The 25,909-nt window shown below is 19.2% G+C and overlaps 4 protein-coding genes across 4 annotated transcripts; 2 read left to right on the top strand and 2 right to left on the bottom strand.

Moving 5' to 3' along the window:
• Positions 1-1,073: 1,073 nt before the first annotated feature.
• On the top strand, positions 1,074-4,865 carry PRSY57_1442300 (serine/threonine protein kinase; the record flags this gene model as incomplete). Its single annotated transcript, XM_012910020.2, has 1 exon — positions 1,074-4,865. One exon carries the CDS (start codon positions 1,074-1,076, stop codon positions 4,863-4,865), a length of 3,792 nt encoding a protein of 1,263 aa, XP_012765474.2.
• A 666-nt stretch (positions 4,866-5,531) lies between these two features.
• Positions 5,532-15,767, bottom strand: PRSY57_1442200 (protein transport protein SEC7, putative; the record flags this gene model as incomplete). Its single annotated transcript, XM_012910019.2, has 1 exon — positions 5,532-15,767. One exon carries the CDS (start codon positions 15,765-15,767, stop codon positions 5,532-5,534), a length of 10,236 nt encoding a protein of 3,411 aa, XP_012765473.2.
• Positions 15,768-17,829: 2,062 nt separating this feature from the next.
• On the top strand, positions 17,830-19,038 carry PRSY57_1442100 (hypothetical protein; the record flags this gene model as incomplete). Its single annotated transcript, XM_012910018.2, has 1 exon — positions 17,830-19,038. The coding sequence occupies one exon, from the start codon at positions 17,830-17,832 to the stop codon at positions 19,036-19,038; it is 1,209 nt and encodes a 402-aa protein (XP_012765472.2).
• Positions 19,039-19,476: 438 nt separating this feature from the next.
• On the bottom strand, positions 19,477-25,909 carry PRSY57_1442000 (hypothetical protein; the record flags this gene model as incomplete). The annotated part of the gene is made up of 1 exon (XM_020115332.1): positions 19,477-25,909. A coding segment is annotated over one exon (6,433 nt), but the record flags the coding sequence as incomplete, so codon positions are not given.

Raw genomic sequence — 25,909 nt, 5'->3', positions numbered from 1 at the left:
TTTTTTTTTTTTTTTTTTTTTTTTTTTCAACCATTTAAAAAGAGAAACTTTATATATAATAAAAATATATGTATATAAATATGTTATATATATATATATATATATATATATATATATATATATATATTATGTATATTTATGCGTTTATTTCATTTGGTTTATTATTTAATTTTTTTCTTTTTTTAAATTCATTATTTGATATATATTAGAAATATTTTATCTTTAATAACTTAAAATTAAATATAATTATCCATTATAAATAATATTCATTCTTTTATCGATAGATTTATAATATATTGATAAGTAAATTTATTTATATTAAAAAGAAGTGTGCGCAAAAACATATAATTTGGTTTTTTCTTTTTTCTGCTTTTTCTTCATTATTAAAAATAGATATGTTGTAAACGTTGACAAAAAAAATTTTTTATATTGATGAAGCGAAATATATGAAAAAGAAGAATAAAAGAAGAAAAAAAAAAAAAAGTATTCTTTTTATTATACATTTGTTTTATTATATACTAAATTTAATTAATATTTTTTATACATGTATATCTCAAGAATTATATAATGAAAATCATTAAATTTTTCAATTTCATAATAATATTGTATAATTTTGAAAAATTCTATTGAAGCTATTATTATATATAATATATAAATTATGAATATAAATAAAAATAATATAATTTTCTTTGTATGTATTTTTATCGAAGAAAAAGAAAATATAAATTTATATAATATGTGTATAATATATTAAATAATTATTTCTACATAAATATATTACATTTCCATAAAAAAGATATATATATATATATATATATATATATATATATGTATAATTTTTTTTTTTTTTTTTCATTTTTTATATTTTATGCTTTTTTTTATTTTATTTTTATTTTATTTTATTTTTTTTTTGTTTTTTTGTTTGTTAATTTTATTTTATGACCTTACAAAATAACATTTTTATATAAGTATAATTTTTTGGTTAAATAAAATTTTATATTAAAGAAATTATAATATATATATATATATATATATATATATATATATATATTACTCATTTATTCATTTTAACCATGAGTAAGACAGAATATGATATTCTTTCACTTGTAAATGCAGTTGAAGAATTTAGCAAATATTGTTCAGAATATAAGAAGAGACATCTAACGAATTATATACAATCTTATTCTATTAACAACCAAATTAATAACAATGAAGAGGTAATATTTAAAACAACATTACAAGATTTTATGAACAAGGTTAATATGTTAGGTAATAATATTTTGCAAATTGAAAAAATAAATAAATGTCAGATACCTGAGAATATATTATATGAAAAAAATGGAAATAAAATGATATATGATCCAAAACATTACAATGAAGACAAATTAAATAATGAAAATATATTGGAAGATAAAAATAAAAGAAATATTTGCGAACACATAAAATCAATAAATGACAAAAACTTTGTACAAAATAATGATTATGGAAAAAATATAAAAATAATTAATAATATAAATGAACAAAATTTATTAATGCAAGCTAAAAATGATTATATCAACATTTCTGAAAATTCGTATATGAGGAAAATATCCACTGAATATACTTCATCAGACAGAAGCAGTGAAGATAATGTATTATTGCATAATATAAATAATGTGCTTGTGAAATATGTAAGTGGATTAGATTATACACTAAATATTAGAAGAATATCAAGAAAAAATTTAATCCAAGAAATTAAACAATTTTATATTATACATAATAGTAATATTCAATTAAATGATTATTCTACATATCTAAGTGATGAAGTAATAAATATTCTGAAACAAAAAAAAGATAATATAAAATGTTTAGATAAAAATAATCTCTTTATTATAGAAAAAAATGATGATTTTTATAAAAACAATTTTTTGCCTTTTTTTTATATTCCTTGTAATTATTTATTTATAAAAAATTATTGTAATGATAATGAAAGATGCTTGGAAACAACCTATGATACAAATGATGAAAAAAATTCTACAACAGAAAATTCTTATATATTATCATCTCCTAATCATATGTATAATACAAATACGAATAGTTATAATTCACATTCAAATAGTATAATAGCTAGAAATACTTCTTCAAATAAATGTAACTCACCTATTTTTGGAATTAATGAACGAAATTCATCACCTAACTTTGGAATATTCAATGAAAGTATCAAAAACGATAAGGATCAATATAATATGGATCCTAATTATTTAATCATGAGATATAATTTAAACGAAGAAGTACATATTAAAGATGATAGAGTTATTAATTCTCCAAACAATATAAAATCTATGAATGATAATAGATATAATTCACCTAATTTTAATATAGAGCATATACATATTAATAATAATGATACACAAATAAACAATTATGATATTTATGATATAAATAATATGGATGGAAAGAAAAATAACCTTAATAGCAATACTAGCGATTTCTATCAATCCATAAGCGATTTTTATAAAAATAATGAAAAGAATCTTATTTGCCAAGAACAAAATAACAATAATACATATATGCAAAAATGCGCCTTTTTCTTAAATAGTAATGAAACTAATGTACTAACAAATAATAAAAATCATCACAAGAGTGGAAAAAATCTAATTAGCTTATGCTTTGATGATGAATTATCAAGTGCTATAACAATAAACAACGATTCCTCATTAAATAAAGGAATATACAATGAATTTAATAACTCTGAAAAAGACATTGTCGAAGATATATGTAACACAACAAATTATAATGATATAAATATGGAACATATGAACACATATCAAAATGATGAAAGAAAATGGATGGATGAATATTGCAATGGAGACTATAATTTATTTAGATCGAAGCAATTAAAAAAGAAAAAAGAGTTACTGTTATCTTGCATATCTTATAATGAAAAGGAAAATAAATATAAAGATCAAGATAATATGATAAATGTTGAAATAAATAATGATACAAAAATAAAAAACATTTTATATGACACAGGCAATATTTCCTTTGATGAAAATATTGGAATTAATAATCATTATAATACTATAAATTTAAAGGTTATATATGAAGCTAACAAAAGTGAATATGGAAATAATGAACGTTTGAATTTTATTAAAGGTCAAATTATTTTGAATAAATATAAAGTAGTCAAAGTTTTATCAAAAACACAATTTAGTACTACACTTAAATGCCTCAATTTATTATATAAAAAAGTAAAAACTGATACACAAGTATTCCTACCATATTGTCATAAATATATGAAAGAGGATTCAGAAATAACACATGATAAAAAAGAAAACAATTATGATAAATTTGTAAATTTAAATACTATAAAAAAAAAAAATGAGAATTATAATAGACAACATGATATTAAAAATAATTTACATGATAATAAACACCAAATAAGAAATAATAAAAAAAAGGTAGAACCTAAATATGTTTGTTTAAAAGTAATGAAAAATGGAAAACAATTTTTAGATCAGGGGTTGTTAGAACTTATGGTTTTAAATATACTATGTAATGAAAATACAAATAATAATTTATCTAATAAAAACATTATACAATTATATGATTCCTTTTATTATAAAGAACATTTAATTATAGTAACAGAATACATGCAAAGTGATTTATATAATTATTTCATTAGGAAAGGAAAATTAGGAACTTTGGGTCAATTACAAATATTGACAAAAAACTTATTAGAAGGATTAGCATATATACATTCAAAGAATTTAATACATTGTGATTTAAAGCCAGAAAATATTATGATAAATATGAAAAAAAATAAGAAGAACCATGAAAAGGGTAAATATAATAAAGTTAATCAAAATGGAGATAATATATATAACGATACAATTGAACCACATATTCTGAATTCGTCAAATATAAATATCTCAAATTTAGAAAAAAAGAACATAATTGCATATCCATCATTTGATCAAACATTTATTGAAAATAAAGATACACAATATGATAATAATGAAAAGACATCAAATGTGTTATATGATATTGATAAGTCATACAACAATAATGTAAAAAATATGATAGATAATAATTTATATTGTAATAATATAAAAAATATTGATAATAATAATAATAATAATAATAATTTTCCACATAATAATATAAATATATATAATACTAAACAGTTCGACAAGATCAAAATAATCGATTTTAATAGTTGTATATATGAAAGCGATAAATTAGAAATGTATATACAAACTCGATCTTATAGATCACCTGAAGTTTTATTACAACAAAACTATGATAGGAAAATTGATATATGGAGTTTAGGATGTATATTATTTGAATTTATAACAAAAAAAATATTATTTGATTATCAAAATATTTATCGTTTTATATATTCAATTGTTTCTTATATTGGGCCCTTCCCCTTCTATATGATAAATAACTGTAGGATACCACATATCTTTACAAAACACGGATTAATAATATTAAAAAAGTTTACGACAGATAATATGTACGAGAATTATATAAAAGAAGAACAATTAAATCAAGAAGATGATGAAGAAATTGTTTTTAATTCTAATGATTTCTTTCGTTTAAATAAAAAAGATAATATCATTACAAAAGATTTATTAAAAAATAAAAATCCAAATATATCCATTCCAAGAAAACGTAACAATAACAATAACAATAATGAGGTTTATTATGATGTATGTTATCCAAGTGACAACTTATTAAAAAATAATTTTCAAATAAGTGACACATTATTTGTTGATTTTCTTTCATCCTTGTTACAAATAGATCCCTCTAAAAGGTTTAATGCTATGGAAGCCTTAAAGCATCCATGGCTTCAGCCAAATTTGTATAAAGACGGTTTATAATATATAAATAAAAGAAACATAATGATAATAAGTGTATGTCCATATAAATATATATTATATATATATATATATATATATATATATATATATATATCATTATGTTTATATTTACAATTAAAAATATAATTCAAAAATACTCATTTTCATATAATAAAGTTGTTCTATAAATATATATAATGTTTGTATTACAAATATACTTTACTAAAAAAAGAAAAAATAATATAGAAAAAAAGTTAAAAATAAAAAATTAATATAAATTTTAAAACAATATAAAATGGAAATAACATTTCTCTTTTTATGTAAACGATTATTTATTATATATATATATATATATATATATTTTAATAATTTTTTTTTTTTTTTTGTGTTATTTTTTATTATTCATTTTAATATAAAAAATTATTTCTATATATAATATTTTCTAAAGCAAATTTTTTATTCTCTAGCAAAAATGGAAAAAAAAAAAACAAATTCATGTTTTTTATATAACGAATATATGTTTGTATTATTAATATGCATATGTAAAATATGAATATATAATTGATATATATATAAATATATATGCAAATTCTTATATTTTTGCTTTATAATGAGTTGTGAAATATGAATAATAGCAAATTAAATTATTTTTTCAACTCTTTATTATTAGACTTCTTCTTATCCTTTTTAATTGTTTTTTCCTTCTTTTTCATCAGATGAATGGACATCATCTTCTTTCCCCTCTTCTTTTAACGCTTGGATTTTTTCATGTTTTTCGTCGTCATTTGAAATATTGGCATTATCTTCTACTTCCTGGGTTGAATCTTTTATGTTATCTTCTACTTCCAGGGTTGAATCTTTTATGTTATCTTCTTTATCCTGAGTTGAAACTTTTACGTTGTTTTGTTTTTCCTCCGTTAAATCTTCTACGTTAACTTCTTTATCATCAGTTGAAACTTTTACGTTGTTTTGTTTTTCCTCCGTTAAATCTTCTACGGTAACTTCTTTATCCTGAGTTGAAACTTTTACGTTGTTTTGTTTTTCCTCCGTTAAATATGCTACGTTATCTTCTTTTTTATCATTTGTAATGTTTGCATTATTTTCGTTCTTTTCTGTATTATTTTCATTTTTACTCATTACAACACTTTTATCTTTGTTATCATTTGATTGAACCTCCTTTACATCATTTTGCTTTTTTTCCTCAACAGTTTCATCATGTTCATTATCACTATATTTTGTTAAGAGAACATTTAATAACTCTTCAAAGGTTGCTTTAAATTGCTCATTTGAATTATTATCCATATATAAAATATAATAGACAATAACTATACTTATTCTTACATTGAGTTGCAATTTTTTAATATTTTTAACAACACCATTATCTAATTCCTTAGGATACTTTTTGTCATGAATATTTTGTACATTAAGTAATTTAATATATATATCTTTTTCCTGTTCTCTTAAAAAGAAGTGTCCATTTTTAATGTGTGAAAAACAGCTAATACGATGATCCTTTAGACAATAAGCATAGGAAGAGGATACATAAATGATATTCTTCATATTTTCTATAAATGTCTCTTTATATATATTTAATATTTTGTTTGCTTCTTCTTTAATAGTTAATAAAGAATGGTAGAAATGTTTTAGAAAGTAATAAATACAATTATTTTCACATTTACCTTTGGTAACAATTTTGTTGTACATAGCTTCATTATTTAAACATAACAATGAATATATATTAATAATGTTATCTTCATCATTATTATGTGTTTCCTTTGTTTTGTTATTTTTTAATTCACTATTTAATAAATTATTTGTTTGTTTCTTTTCATCATCATAAATATCATCTGAACAATTTAAAAGTGAATATAAAAAGGATAGCATAATATGACTAACAAAACTAATACTCATACTTTTCCTATAACAAACATTATCATACGTTAACATTTTTTTTGCATATAAATAACTAAAATAATAATTATATTGTTTATGTAATGTAGTATGTATATAATAATCATTAGCATAATTCAATATATTATTTAAAACAATATTATCTTTTTCAATATTCTCTATATTCTTATAATTAATTATACAACCGCAATTTTCATATTCATTATTTTTCCACATTTCTTCTGACATATTACTTACATAATTTTTTTTATGAAATAAATTGTAGTTTAGTAATGCTTCTTTACAATAATTATTTTGATCTAATGTTAACAAATTTTCACTTGAAGGTTCGCTATCCTTTATTTCATTATCACTTTGTTTAATATGTCCATCTTCCCCATCATTCGATGATATCCCTCCATATTTATTTTTACATATAAATGGAAAATAATAATTATATGTGATTAATGGTAAAATGATAAAGTTGCTTATTAGGTCTATTAATTTTTCATCTCTATACACATATTTTTCTTCCTTACAATTTTTATCATTCTTTCCACTATTACTATTATTATTATTGCTATTATTATTATTGCTATTATTATTATTATTATTATTATTATTATTATTATTATTATCATTATTATGATCTTCCTTTTTGTTTACTCTTTTAAATATATAACTCTCATTAAATAAAAATTGTTGCAACTTTATGTAAGCTTCACTCCTTGTTCTTTTCGAACTAAATGAACAAGCCAAAGACAAAACAAAACATGTTAATAAAAATATATACATTTTTTTTAATTCAATTATTTTATCAAAAGGAATGTCATGAAGTTTTTCCATGTCATATTCAGAATTCAAAAGAACACCTGCACTTTTCTTCTTCATTTTTATATATTTATCATTATCTCTATGATTAACATTATTGTTCATATACATATATATACTTTTATAATATATATTTGATATTATATGTAAACACTCCGAATTTATTGATGCTATATGTGAATTTATTTCTTCCTTTTTATTATTAAAATATAATAAGTAAGGTAAAAGTGATAATATTATATTTTCAATATTAAAATTGTTCAGTTTTAATAAAACGTTATTATTATTTATTATATTATTAATACTTTCAGTATATATTGTGGCCTTTTCAATATAAATATAGATATCTTTATCGTTTAAAGATATATTCGTATTATTTGTATTCTTATATAATATATTGTTCGGAGTTATTAATTGCAACATATTTAAGTATATATTTATAATACAACTATTAACGTATACATTCTTTGATATTTTTTCTAATACATATATTATTTTATCAATGAATCGATATAATATATTCTTATTTAAAAATTGTAATATATATATTAAATATATTCCACATAAGAAAAAGAACTTTTTATTTTTCTTATGTAATTCTAAACAAATTCTTCTTACAGTATCCGCATTCATATTCATCTTCTTTAATAACTTTTTACTAATGTTCACTTTATTTTCTTTATATATATTAAAACAAAGATATGAAAAATTCATAATACTCATAATTAATTGTTCTATGAATAACCAGTCACCTTCTTCCGTTTCTGCTTTCCCCATCTTTACAGTAAATAAATTATTTTCAATATCATTTATGTTTATACGTTTTTCTTCATCTTCCTCTTCTTCTTCTTCTTTATAATTTATTTTTTTATTGATATCTTCAAAATTTGTATCATATAAGTTATATGTTTTATCATTGCATATATCCTCTTCTGTCATTACTTTTACATTTTCCATCTTGTAATTTTTAAAAATACTATTATATATATTAATAAAAATAGCAGCATCATAATTTATTAATAAATATCTATTTAATAAATTAAAATAATGTTCAAAGGTAAATACGATTATTTTTATGTGCATAATATATGTTTTCATATAAAGATCCATTTTTATTTTATCAATCAAATATTGTTTACTTCTTTTTAAATTCTTATTTACATTCCCATCATTTGTTGTATGGAAACCTGATTTTATATTATGACCTGATTTATGTTTGTTATAATTTATGCTATTAAAAACATCTGCATTTTCTTTATCGTCACTTAAATATGTTGAATCTTCATCTTCATCATGATTATGATGTGCATGTTCATAGGAATGATCTTCATCATGTCCATCTTCTCTTTCTTCATCTGTACTGTCAGCATACGAATAAATTTTGTCAAATTCATTATACATTTCTTTATATTCATCACATTCTTCATTTTGTTCTTCTTGTAATCTTTTATGTTTATTTTCATGATGATTATAATAACTGTCATAAAGATCATCTTCATCAACATATTTATGATTATCAAAATTATCATCATGATGATGATGATTATTATTATTATGATTATTATCATCATCATCATTATTATTTCTATGTCTTTCATCCCTATGTTTTTCTCCACGAGCTTCATGACTATGCATATATATATCAACCAAAATACGTTCCTTTCTTCTGAGAAAAAAAGAATCATTAGATATGTCACTATAATCAGAATCGCTCAATCCAGCATCACTTGTATTATCAGTGTCATATATATTATTTAAGGTTAGGTCGAAATAATTTTTCTTATTTCTTTCCTCTTGGATTATATTTTTACATTTTCTTGCTTCATGAATTTGTTTCATATATAAATTCAGTTCATTGGCTTCTCCTTTATCTATAAATCTATTTCTTGTTCTATAAGATTTCAATTTCAATTTACATAATATATTATATAAAATATAGGTATAATTAATCTTATAACACATAATATGGAAAAACATTTGAGTACTTAGCAATTTTTCTTTGCTATGATAAAATTGATCAAAAGAACTTTCGGAATTCACTATGATCGGATTTGTATCATTAATATAATCATTAACATTAAATGTGCTACCTGATTTCTCATTAGTTAAATAATTATTACTATGATGATGAGACAGAGTGTGTGATTTTAAAAATGAATGATGATGTACATCGGACTTATTGGTATGATGAGCAGATACATTATGTATTTCATTTTCTTTTTTAATTGAACATTTAATAATTAAAATTTTTATTAAATAAATTAAACTACTAATATTTAAATTTGTAATCATGTTATTATGAAAATCATTAAATGTAAAAAAGTTATATATATCTAATTTTAATTTTTTATATATATTAACATTATCAATTATTGCACTATTATCTATATTTTTAGGATCCACTTTAATATTTACATAAATATATTCCAATTCATCATTGTTATCATTATTAATATTGTTAATGAGATTATCATAATAACAAATTTCATTATCACAATCATTATCACAATCATTATCACAGTCATTATCACAATCATAATCAATACAATCATCATCTTCATAATCGTCTTCATCAACATCATCGTCATCATCATCATTTTCGTCATAATCTTCTTCATCTATATGATTACGTTCTGCATTATGTCCGTCTGAATGATTTTCATTTTCTCTATCTTCACGTTTTAAATTTTCATTATTTTTCTTCTTATCATTCTTTACATTATCATGTTCATTATCTTTATCATCCTTATCAGTTTTTTTTTTTTTCTTTTTTTCCTTTTCCTTTTCCTTTTCTTTGATTTGATTTTTTATTTCTTCGATCTTTTCATTATAATTACCATTATCTTTAAATATTATAGACAAATTGTTATTTTCCGTAGTATGATGTCTTGAGAAAAACATACTACTGAAATCATCAATCCATTTAGATTTATTTAATTTCTTGACATTTTTCTTAAAAACTAAAAACGGATGTTGATATGTCTCTGTAATACTTTTATTTATATTGTATGTCTCTAAGGTATTTCCTTTCTTAGACTTTCTATTTAAAACGTCTTTATCAATGTTAAACTGAGTATTGTTTATAAATATATGTGGATAAAAAAAGATAGGCAATAAATCAATAGTAACTAATTTGAATATAATATTAATATAAATAGACCAACAGTTTCGAAATGAATTATAACATTTTTTTATGAAATGGAAAAATAAATATAATAAAGATTGACATTTTTGTGTTAAATAAAAATTTATATATTTAAATATATAACATATTTTATTTATATTTCCTAAATCATGATAATATGCCAAATTATTTATAACCATTTTAAACATAAATGTACAGTTTTCGATTAAATTGTAATCATTCGTACGTTTAAAGAGTTCAAAAAATATAGGTAGGAAATTATTTCTTATTAACAATTTGTTTATATCATATCTATAAAAATATATTTCATTTGCTTTAAAAGAATGATAATGTTTATATTCTTCTTTTTTTTGATCTAATAATTTCCAATACTGATCGTCATTTGTATATGTGTTTTGTGTATTTGAAAATAATTTGATTTCTTCATTTAAAATACAATTATATAGATTTTCTAAATATATTCTATCAATATTTTTTCCATTATTTATTCCTCTATTATTTTTAATAAACTCTTCTAATTTCATTTTATTCTTAACTTGATTATTATGTAAATCTGTATTCAACATGATTATAGAATATGTCAATATAAAAATAACATCACTATTTTCAACAAGTACATACTTCTTTTTAATTTCCTCTTCACTCATACTTTCAATTTTTTTTGATAAGTAATATACATTTTTATGCATATAATCATTAATATCTACATTCTTTTTTAAATTAATTTTTTCTTCAATATGTAAATCATTCACATTATCTTCATTATTATCTACATTATTTTTTTTCAGATTTGTACTATTTTCATTTAAATTACAATCATTTTCATTATTATTCTCATTAACATTTTTATTCGCATCCGTTTCATTACCATTTGGTAATACACTATCATCATGAGTTACATTATTTTTATTACTATTTTCATTTAAAAAATCTATTAATATGTACCTCTTTTTATTCGCTAGTTCTTCGTCATTTACCAAACAAATGACCTTATCATTTTCTACTTTATATATGTTACTTAAATCACCATGTATTGGATTAGAATAAAAGAAACATAAACTAAAGTGTTCTAATATTCTCTCGATTAATTGAGCTTCCCCAGGTAATTTAAAACAACGTAAAAATAATCTTAAAGATGATAATAACGATAAATTACAAAAATCAAACAATCTTACATAACGCTTTAATAGGTTTACATTTTTCCTATGTGAAATATACTCACCTACAAATTCTTTATCTAAAAATGGATTGTATCTTACAAATTTAGCCATTGATTTTACAAAATATTCATCTTCCATTAAATTATTTTTAGTACTATGTTTAAAATGCTTTTTAGAAAAATTATGAGCAACTGATGAAATAATTTCACTTGCTTTTATATGATGATGATGCTTTTTTTTTTTATGATGATTATCTATTTTATGTAAATCACTTTCCTTTTTAGATATTTCTTCATTTGTGTAGTTGTTGTTAATATTATCATCATCAACATTATTAATAATATTATTTTCAGTATTATCTTTTTTGTCTATTTTTTTGCCTTCATCATTTCTCTCATAATGAGCAACAGAATTTTTGGAGTTATTATTTAAGACTGAATGATCATCAGATATATTCTTATGTATATTAGAACTATTTTTATTATTTTTTTTTTGATCATTTACTGATATTTTTTCATCAACAATACCATTTAACATTTTATTTTTTTGTTTCATTACATCTACATCATTACAATTATCATTATTATTTTCTTCTTCTACATCTATTTCGTCTTCGTCCATTTTACCAAATTTTCCTTCCTTTTTAGAAGTATGTCCTTTTGTATGTTTCTTCTTTTTTTTTATGTCCTTTTCATTTTCATTCATTTCGTCACATGACTCTTCCGTTGTAAAATTACTATGTATGTTGATTAAGCTTCTATTATATTCAAGTTCATCACGATTATAACTAATATTTGACATGTTCATATCTATGTTACTATTATTCATTTGCATTTTATTATCATGCGTATCAGGATTATAAGAATTACTCTTAATACTCGAACCCCTTTCAGCAGCATTTTCACTAGTAAGAAATGATCTATTTTCATATAATGAACTTGAGTATTCAATTATATCATCATCTTTGTGCATAGCTTCTGAATCGATGATAGCATTATTTGTATCGATATTATTATATGTTTCTTGTGTTTGTATAATTCTCATTTTAATTAATTCATCAATAGATTTACCCTTAAGTGTATTAAATATAGTTGCTGATTTTTTTAATATTTCCTTTCTTCTTTTTTTCTTTCTCATTATATGTTTCTTTTTTTTAATATATTTTACTTTAACATATTCTCTGAAATGTTCAAATAATAAGAGTGCACAAAAAGTAACAAATCTATTATCCTTAGTTGATGATGATAAGAAATTTAAGGAATATAATTCATTAAGATAATGTTTTTTTTTTTTCAATTCATTCTTATTATCATTATAACGATCAATCAATTCATTAATAGCTTCTCTTTTGCAAAAACTTGTTCGTCTACGATTATCACTATTATGTTGATGTAAACTTCCATCATTATCATAATCATTACCATCATTATTATTATTATTGTTATTACTATTACTATGTTTCTTATTTTTGTCCTCATCTTTATTTTCGTTATCGTGTTCATCTTCTTTATCCCTTTCTTTAATATTAAATTCATGAATTATCGACGTTCTTTTTCTTCCCCTTTTTCTTTTCCTTGATACAAAAACTTTATTATAAGTATCAGAATATATATCATTTTTAAACTCAATTATTAATTGGTTTATATAACCACTATCATGGGTAATGTGATTCATCTCATTAATAGAATTATGATTATAATAGCTATGATTACTATGTAAATGTATACTATTCAAATGATTATGCTCATTATGGTGATTATGATGATTATGGTGATTATGATGATGATGGTGATTATGATGATTATGGTGATTATGATGATGATGGTGATTATGATGATGATGGTGATTATGATGATTATGATGATTATGCTCATCATGATGATTATGGTGATTATGGTGATTATGCTCATCATGATTATGCTCATCATGATTATGCTCATTATGATGATTATGTTCATTATGATGATTATGCTCATTATGATTATGTTCATTATGATGATTATGCTCATTATGATGATTATGCTCATTATGATGATTATGCTCATTATGATGACTATGATAATTATGATGACTATGATAATTATGATGACTATGATAATTATGACAATTATGATGATTATGATGAATATGATAATTATGACAATTATGATGATTATGATCACTATATTTTTTCTGCTTGGTGTGATTAGCATAAGGTACTAATATATACAAAATATTTTTTATCATTTTAAATGCAACCTCATTTATTATCGCCGTATTATTAACAAAATTAACACATAATTCTAATATGGATTTTATAAAATTCTGTAATAAATCTGAAGCATATAGATTAACATCATAATTATAATATATTTCAAATAACACATTTTCTAAACAAAAATGTGACAAGGTTAATAATGCCGTTTCAGTTATGTTTTTGGATGAACCTTTTTTTAATGTATTTAATAATATATTAATAAAAATTTCATTATATATAAAAAAATGCTTTTTATATAAAATGAAAATATTTATATATGATCTTAAGGCTTTGCATATAAGTACATAAGATGATGAGGTTATATGTATAAATAAACATCTTATTATGTTTGATATAGAATCAAAATTTTTATTTATTAATGAATATCCAAATATTTCCATTAATATATTTAATAAACTAAAGGATAATATATTAATATTTTCCAAATTTTCATGAGACATTTCATTTTCAAATAATTCATTATATAAATTAATATAGTCCTTCTTATTTAATAAATCTAATACAAATTTATTTTTATTATTATTTATTAATATTAAGATGATGGTTAATATATCATGAATAAAATCATCGTCTATATTATTTACATAACTTTTCATAACCACATAAAAAATATTAATTAATATGGATTCACAATTTCCTTTAAATAATAAAGAATATTTCGTATTTTTGTATATTTTAAAAATATAACATATTATTTTTATAATATTATTTTTGTCTACAACTTTTATGGAATTCATTAATATATTATTAAATAATATCATAGTATCATATAAAATAATTTCTTCATAATTCATATTATTGTAATTTATTGGTGCATTCAGTAATGTTTCTATACTAATATTAATAATATTATTTCCTTTGTTTATTAGAAAGGTAAAATTTCCTTCTGCTTCTTCTTTTTCCATATGATACTTTTTATGTAATTTATAATTCTTTGAAAAGAAATGATATTTTTTTTTTTTTCGAACTTTTTCATTTAACATTTTTGTTGAAACTCCATCATGTTTGTTATCAAATTCTTTGGTCCAATGTTTTTCTATGGATTCATTTATGATATCTCTTTTACATAAATTATCACTAATATTACTTTTGACATCATGATCATGATCATTATCATGATCATAATCATCACATAAATAAGATATTTGTTTTCGATTTATATGTTCATTAGTACATTTGTCATTAAAATAAGTACTATTATATTTTAATATATGATCTAACGAATGTAATGCAATTAACTTAATTTTATAAAAGATATTATTATTTCTTATGATGTTTAAAAAGGGAGCAATGTGATATATATCTAACTTATTATTATAATCATGTATATCTATTTCTTCCTTTAAATTGTTACTTAAATTATTTATATTATTATATAATATAAATAAGGCGTCTACAATACTGGAATCTAAATTTTTGTTATATTCATGCTTTTTTATAACTGACAATACATTTATTATTTCATTTTTTATAACAGTAAAAATATTTAACTTCATATATTCATCATTCATACATGATGAACTATTCATAAAGAAATCTTCATAACTTGTGCCAACCTTCTTCTCATCATTATTTAAATCATAAGCTTCATTAAAACTTATGCACTTATCCATCTTCTTATCATAATATTTGTATTCCATTATTCACAAAAAAAATATAATGAAAAGAAAGAAAAAAACATATGTTCATATATTAACAATTATATATATATATATATATATATATATATATATTTATATATTTATATTTTCATGCGTATATAAAATATATATATATATATTTATATTTTTTTTCTTCAATTTACAAGAAATAACATAACGTACTTTATATAAACATTACTTCATACATTTAAACATATAAATATATATATTGAAAATGTATAAATCATTAATATAATACTTTTATATATTTACATACAATTAAAATAAATACATATACATATATATATATATATATATATATATATTTGTTAGGACATAGAACATATGTACATTTTTAAATCTTCATGGGAATTTTATATTTTATAAAAAATGTGAAAAATATAAATAAAATATAAATTGTTATTTTTCAAATAAATATGCCAAATCACAAATCGTTTATATATTTTTATTTTATTTTATTTTTTAAATATCAGATATTTTGCAACATTAAAGTAATGGGAAAGAACAATGAAAAAAAATAAAATAAATAAAATAAAATATTAATAAAAAATGTAATAATTTAAATAATATATTATATTTTATATATATATTATGAAATTTTCAAAAAAAAAAAGTAAATTATTTAAAAATAAATAAAAAAAAATTTATAATAATATATATATATATATATATATATAAATTAAATATGGAAAAAATAAATACATAATATATTATAAAATATGTCAATAATAAATATAAAAATATATTATATATTATTTGAAAAAAATATATAAAAAAAAAAAAAAAAAAAAAAAAGTACCCCTGATTTTTTTATTTTTTTCTGATAAAAAAATATTTTAATATTATTTTATTAATACATACAATACATATATATATTATATAAAATATAATTAAAAAAAAAGTATTTTTATTTTAATGTATCATTTTATAATATATAATACATCATATATATAATATATATATATATATATATATATATATATATATATATATAATAATATATAGATAATTATGTTATAAATCACATATAAATTATATATTTTATAAAATATTCTTTTCATCCCATTATATAAAAATATATATTATAATATAATAAAATATATATAATAAATATAATATATAATAAAGTATGACGATAACATATATTTATATAATACAGTAAATATGACCATATATAATTATCTCTTTTTTGTATTCTTTTTTATTAACACATATATTCAAAAAATATATTAATATATATTGTATATATATTTTTTTTCTTTTTGTTGTTTATATATCTTATTTTTTATTACAACATATATAATAATATATATATAAAATTATCATAAAACCATTACTCTGATATTATTTTATTTTTTATAGAAATAATGTATATTATAATATACCATCTTATATGAATACAAAATAATATACCATTTTTTCTTTTTTTAATTTAATAAAAATAAGGTTAATTTTTGTTAAGTCTTGTTTTGTACCTAAATTGTTTTTTTTCCTAAATATATAATAAAATAATTTATATATATATATATATATATATATATATATATATATATTATTTCAAGTATTCCTCTTACTATTATATTTAAAAATATTCAACTTTTTGTATACATTTTCTTCTAAACATATTTATAAATATTTTTTGTTATTTAATTTTTTTAAGCAAAATGTATTTAGTTCTTAAATAATAATAATATTTAAAGACTCATATATATGAATCATTATGTCATTATCATTTTAATCATAATAACAATTTCATTTCTTCTTTCTAGAAAAGAAAAGAAAAAAAAAAAAAATCAAAAAGTTTTGTTATCATTTTTTATTATAAGGATTGCTTGTAAAACAAAAAGATATATTCAATAACTTCCAGGAATTATTATTATTTTTTTAAGGAACACAACAAAATATATTACAACATAAAGAAAATATATATATATATATATATATATTTATATTTATTTATTTATACATATTAACATTTGTGTATTTTTTATTTTATTTTTTTTTTATTTTTATCCATGTTTTATACAACTTTCCTAAAAGAATGTTACTTCTTTTGAACTTACGTAAATACCCAATTAGAACACCTTTTCAAAAATGTAATTTTAATACTAGTTCTTCAAGCCTGTTATCTAACGAAAAATTAAATAAGATTAAAGAATTTCGAAAGATAACTAATTTGTCAATCGCTATTTGTAAAAACATTTTAAATAAGAACGATTATAATATTGTAAATAGTATAAATTATATTTTTCAAAATTTTAATACGAATTATGAAAAAAAAGATAAAAAATTGACAGAAGGTTTTTATTGCTTTACACAACATGAAAATGTAATAGGCTTAACTGAATTAAATTGTTATAATGATTTAATATCGGAAAATATACATTTTAAGGAATTATTAATTAACTTATGTAGTAATTTAACGCAATATTATATAAATAAAAAGGATATACAAAGGGAAGATCATAAAAAAACACAAAATGACACTTTTTTACATAAAAATGTGATTCATAATTATATGCCTCTATATTATAAATCAAATAACATTATAAATGTTGATAAAAAATTAGAAAACGTAATCGATATAAATATATTTAAAGAAATATACTTTAATAGATCATTTAAACAATTAATTAATTATACCTCTTTTATTTTAAATGACTTTATCTTTTTTAGAAAATTTTTTTTGATATATAATATGGATAAACTTCTATCAAACAGGAAGAACATTCATATAATTAAAAAATACTATTATCATAAAGAAATGAATATTGGAAATTTTACCTTGTGCAAAGGATTCGCATTTACATTTTTATTTATTGAATCTTATAAAAACCTAGATGAATTTACCAAATTAATATTAGAAAAATTATCTTATCTTATATGCATAAATATATTAATATATAAATCTAATCGTTGTTCAAAAGGCCAAAAAAAATTTGATATTCATTCATGTCTAGAAAATAAACTTTGTTATTTATCTAAAAATGACATAAATGATAATAATAATAATTTAAATAAAGAAAATCATGTGCAAAATGAAGAATATGTTAATGATATAATGAAAAAAAAAATAGAATCATTCGAAATATTAAATCAATGTTTTAATGATTCAAATAATAAAAACTTCAAATTTCATAATAATATAACATTTATAGAATTAATTCATTTATTAGAAAACGAATTGCACATTAAAATTTTTCCTAAAATAATATACTCTATGATTAATGAAGATATCGTTATCATATAATTTTTTTTTTTTTTTTTATGTTCATTTTGTAGGGAATACATTATATTTCAATATTGTTATATTATAATTTTTTTTATATAAATATTAATATATTACCTATTAAAATTTTATTTTATTATTTATTTATTTATAATTTTTTTTGTGTGTGTATAACAAATTAAAATATTTATTATATAAAATATATTATCATTAAAATATATGCTTTATATAAAAATTTTAATATAAATATATGAATTTATATATTTAAAGAGCTCCTTAAAAATATCATATATAAAAATAAAAAATGCACATAATATGGTTGAACTTATGAATTAAAATATTTGAAAGAAATAATTAAAATAAGAGAATATATACACATTGAACATTAAAATATAAATAAATGTAAATATATATATATATATATATATATATATATATATATTTTTTTTTCTTTATGTTTCAATTAATATATGTTGAATAATATTTTTTAAAGCAATTATTTTCATCATTTGAAATATTTAACATATTTTTATCTCCATTAATTAATAATGACTTAAAGAAATTATGTTTTTGATTTATTAAAGGATAACTTTCATTATTTGATGTTCTTATTTCTTTTATCTGTTTTTTTTTTTCTTCTTTCAAATACATATTTTCTATATTTAAATTTGTCACATGTTTATTATCAACCCCTTTATATTTGTCTTCATTTAACATATAATTCTTTTCAATTTGATTCTCAAAAATATTATTATTATTATTATTATTATTATTTTCTGATATATAATGATTTATATGATTATAACATTTTCCCGTATTTTCAATTGTTCTATTTAAAAAATTCCTTTCACATGTTATATTTTTATTTTTGTTGATTTCTTTTATATTTATGTTATATATACTTTTTTCCTTTTCATAAGTATTCATATTTGTTACATTTACATTAGTTATTCGATCAATAATTAAACTACTGCAATTGCTATCATACAAACTGTTCTTCTTTTTATTATTATTGTGTAATCGTCCGTTTCGAATAAAATTTTGTCTAAGATTTTTTCTTCGTAATTTTAACAAACACATATCTAGAGAAAAACTTTTATCAAATTTTACCATGTGATCATTTTTATTATATATTTTGTTTATTTCATCATCACTATATGATTTATAATTTTTATGTATATGATTAAATGTTCTATTCATATCATTATTAGATTTATTATTACATATATAATATATATCATTTGCGTAATTATTATCATAATAATTACTATTACTTAGTTCATTTTTTTCATCAAATATATTACTTTTATGAGATGTGTAAGTACTACTTTTATTACATCCTTTCGGTACTTTGAAGATATCACTATATAAATTTTTGGTACCAAAATTATTCAATTCTTTAAAGTCGCAAAAATTTTTTTTTCTTGAATATATGCTTTTTTTTTTATCTACATTATAAGAAAAACCATCTTGGAAGTCTTTATTTAAATAAATCATATTTGATTGAATAATTTTATCATCACCTTTTGTATAATTACTATGATTTTCTTCATAATTTCTCTCGCCATCATTATAATTACTATTATTAACATAATTAATATCGTGTGCATTATTATGTTTCATATATTCGTCTTCCCTATAATTCTCATTCATTGTATCTCTTTTAACCTTTATGTTGTTATCCATATTTTTTATAATCATATTTGTTGAACTTTCCTTAATACTATCATTTCCCACAATATTTATGTACTTTTGTACATTATCATTTTTATATTTATTTAATACTCTTAATTTATGTTTACAAATAGAACATGTATACTTTTCTTTTCTTAAATCTTCTTTATTTGAACAAACAAAAAAAAAATCTTCATGATAATTATCTAATTTAAATAAATATTTATCACAATATAAACAAGATATATAATTATTATTTCTTTCATTTATTGTTTTTAAAGTACGTATTTTTTGTATTATCTCATCTAAATTATCCGTATCCATTATACTACTAGATAAACCATTTAAAAGGGAACCCTCATCATATATACTTTTATTTTCATATATATTAAAAGAGTGACTTAATAGAGAATTAATATAATAATTATCCAAATATTCATTATTATTCTTTATTGAATTTCCACAATTTGTTTTTAATTCATCCTTGTAATTACATTCCCAATTTTCATTATAATGTATATTTTCATTATCAATAAAATTACCCTCTTCATTATTAGTATTAAAACTTGAATCATATCTCTGCGATTCATTTAATTTTTTTTGATTTATATTTCTATTAATATTATATGATAATGCCTTTATGTTGTAATCCTTATTAGTTTCAACATTCAACAATTTATTACTATTCATATTTTCATTCGAAAAATAAAAAGAATTTTTATTTGATTCACATAACTTGAAATTTTCTTTTTTATTTTTTCCTAATATATCCTCTTCCTTTATAAATATTTTACTTTTATTATTTATATTATTATTAATTAATGTATTCATAATAGGTTTAACATAAGAATAATTATTTTTCCCTTCTTTTTTTATAAAATTATAATTGTCTACATGACGTTCATTTTCTGTTTTATTATTATCAGATGTTATATTATTAGAATATAAGAATTTACTATCAATATTTAAATCGGATGATATTTTATTATTATATAAAAATAAATTATCTTCATTTATATTCTTCATAACACATTTATATATTGAATTAGTATTAAAATTATTATTTTGTAATTTTTTATTATTTATTAAATTAGCTTCATTCTTGGTTTCTTCAAATGTTACATTAACATAGTCACGATCATTTACATTTGTTATAATTTTTTTGTTTATATCATTATTAAAAAATAAGTCATCTTTCTTTTTATATGCTGTATTTCTTTTATTTCTTAATTTGTTTATATTATCAAAATTTTTATTTTCTAATATATTTGTATCATCATATGGATACGTTTTTTCCCGAATATTTAAATTATGTATCATATCATTTTTTGTAAAATGTTCGTTAGAATTTTTTTGATTTATAATTTTGGATTTATACTTATTTCTTTGACTATTTATATTTATATGTTCTGATGTTTTGATCATATTATTAGATTTGTTTTTATTGAACATATAATTTTTATTATTAGATATATGGAAGCTTTCACCTCCTCCTACACTACTACATAATGTATTAACAATATTATCATAAGAATTATTAAGTTTGTACATACTCCTAACTTTATCCTTACTATGAAAAGGATTGTAATTACTTTCATATAAATTAAAGAAATATTCTTTTTTCTTTTTATTACCATTTAATCCATTTTTGTTCTTTTCATCTTTTTGTAAATATATTGATGAATAATCGTCACATGTATTGTCCATATTTAAACTATATATATTATTATTTGTATGATATTTATACTTTTCATTATTTATAATATTATTATAGTAATTATTAGAATGTTCACATTTAATAGAATTTGTTATGTATTCCTTATTATTAGATAACATGTTTTTGTTTTCCATATTTATTTTGTTATTTTCTGTGTGTTTTGGTATATCATTTTTTTTTTTTACGTGTACAATACATGGTTTATTATAATTTATTTTCATTTCTTTAATCTTTATGTCATTGTTATTTTCTTCTAATTTAATATCATTTTTTATATCCAATGATTTTATGGAATTATATGAATGATTTAATGTATTTTTTCTCAAAAGATTATTATCATCTTCTTCTTGATACATCGAATTATTATTTAATATGTTGGATGTGAGTAAATCAGAATCATTTTTTTCAAAAATATTTGACTTAATATATTGAGAATTGTTATTCAAATGAATATTATTATTATTATTATTATTATTATGTACATGCATATATACATTTTTATCATCCTCTTGCCTATACAATACATTTTTCATATTTCCATATATGATGTCAATGTTTTTTTCTTTTTTCATATTATCTATTGATGGAAAATATACCATATTTTTTTCTTCCTTATTCATTAAATCGTTAAATTTATTAATAGTTGTATTATGTACATACTTCAAATTATTATCACATAATTTACTATTTAAGAAATTATCCTTATCTGATATTGGTATCATAATACTCTCAGGTGTACATTTATATTTCATACGAATTAAATTCCTCTCCTCCCTATTATTCTCCAACATTTTATAAAAATATTTATTATACTTAAAAAGAAATATATACTTTTTTCTTTTAGGATTAATTTTATTATTACAATTTAAATGCCTTTTTATATAATAGTTTCTTTTTATTATAGGAAACGAATATGTGAAATTCTTTCTTCTTATATTATTTAATACTATATATCTAATATCAACATTGTGACACATCATATCTACACTTTTTAAATTGATTATGTAATATATAGAGGAGTTTTTTTTATATAAATAATCAAAATTATTTTGTATATATATTGTATATAAATGAGATGACTTGAAATATTTATTTTTTCTAACCTTAATATATTTATTTGTTTTCTTCTTTTTATTAAGAGAATCATTCTTCTCCTTTTGTATGTCTCTTATTGTATTTGCTAATATTAATGAATTAAAATTAAATACAGATATAAAAGGATCCTTACTTCTAAAATTTATTTCTTCAATTTTATTCTGATTTAATTGTGATGAGTTTATAGTATTTATAAAATCATTATTATAATTATTATTATTACACAAAAAATTATTTTCTTTACATAGATTTTTTTTATTCTCATCTTTATTACAATTCGTTTCCTTTTTTTCAAATATATTCTTTGTCTTTTCCATATTATATTCATCATTAATATTATCTACCTTACCATTATGATTATAATTATCATTTATATTTAGAATCCTTTCAATTTCTTTTATTCTCTTTTCAGTTTGATTACATATAAATAAGAAATTTATTGGATCCTTATAAAAATTAATTAGATCATTTTTATTACTTTCTATGATATTTTTTTTCATGTTCTTTTCGTTTTCTGAATTTCTATTCATATCAAATAAATTATTGTGTGTATTATTATCTGACATTTTATTACATTTTAAAGTCTTTATTAATTCATCAAATAAACTTTGATTCTTTTCAAAAATGCTATTACTGTAATATTCATTTTTTGATATATTATTGTTATGGTTCTCTGACATATTTTTCGAATTTTCTTCTATTACATTTCTTAATTCTTTTAAATAATTACATTCTTCTAATAAAAGAAATTTTACTTTATCCTTATACATATTATAGAACGATAATACATCCTTATATATTTTATCATTATTAGAGCAAGGCATATTCTTATTTTCGAGATCAGTGTAACTATTTAAACAATTATTTGTATAATTATTTGTATAATTATTTGTATAATTATTTGAAAGTGTTCCATCTTTTTTTTCATCTTGCTGAGAATATATTGTATACGATATATCTGATTGACTTTTAATATTATCCTTTTGTATATTATTTTGTTCTTCGATATCTATATTCGTACACACAATCATATTTCCATTATTATCATTTAAATTCTTATTATTTTCATTATTCATTTTTAAAAAAGAATCATTAAATGATTTCATCATGTTGTTTATATCTTCAATATTTTCCTCATTATTCAATAAATTAATTGATATATTGTTATTTAACATATGAGTATCATTCATATCATTTGTATCAGAGTTATGCAAGTTTCCCTTAATATCAGAATTTGAACATATATTTTGTTCTTTATTATTTATTATATCGATATGCGTAACTTCTTCTCTGCTTGTGTTTGCGTTATCAATATGTATTTCTTCATCAGGTATATAACCATTATTATCATTTGATGATATATTATGAGATGTTAACATTATGTCTTCCCTTTTATCACTACATTCTGTGCTGTTCATATATATATCATTATCGATTATCCAATTTACCTCATTTTTATTAAGTTTACTGGGAGATTTATTATTTATATAATATTTTATATTCTTATTAAAATGATCATTGATTATACTATTACTTAATTTTACATTTTTTTCATGTATCCATTTTTTAAACATATGTATACATTTGCGTCTATCCCCCTTTTGCTCTATAATACTCTTTACGTGTATGAATTTTCTTTTTCTTTTTCTTTTTTTCAAAACTAGATATTGATATTTATGAACATACAAATTTATATCTTCTGATTTACACAATATATCTTGTTTAAATGAAGGATTAATATTTTTATTTTTTTTATTTTCCTTTATATTATTAATTTGATTTTTTATTAATAATGAATTAGGTATATAACTATTTTTATATTTAAAAATATAAGCACTGTTACTCTTTAAACTTTTGACTGATTCATTTGACGTTGTAATATTTAAATAATGTTCACCTGAATTATTATATTTGTTAATTACATTATCACATATATATTCTTGCTTTTTTCTTAGAATATTTTTCTTCTTTATATGTTTGAAATTTTTAAAAGTAGTACACATTTTTTTATAATCTATAACATTGTCTCCATTATTTTTTACATCACATATGTTGCTCATACTTTTACATTTCTTTTTATGTTTTTTTTTATTGTTATATGACTTTACAAAACTTTCATTTATATTATTATTATTATTATTTATAATTATTTTCTTACAATTTTCAATATTACCTCTTTTTTCGATAACAAAATTATGTAGTACATCTTTTCCTTTTTTATTGTATTCCTTTTTTTTTTTTTTTTTATCACAATCTGTAGTATAATTTTTTTTATTCCATATATGATATAAAGGTTTTATATTATTATCTATATATTTTATGTTTTTCGTTTCTTTTTTATTCATATCATTATAATATACATATTTCTTTCTTTTGACGTCTTCATGATAATTTGTAAAATTATGC

Source organism: Plasmodium reichenowi, chromosome 14 (genome assembly GCF_001601855.1).
Source record: "Plasmodium reichenowi strain SY57 chromosome 14, whole genome shotgun sequence".
NCBI lineage: Eukaryota > Apicomplexa > Aconoidasida > Haemosporida > Plasmodiidae > Plasmodium > Plasmodium reichenowi.
The sequence above is the reverse complement of the archived record's forward strand: the minus strand, read 5'-3'. Positions and strand labels throughout refer to the sequence as shown.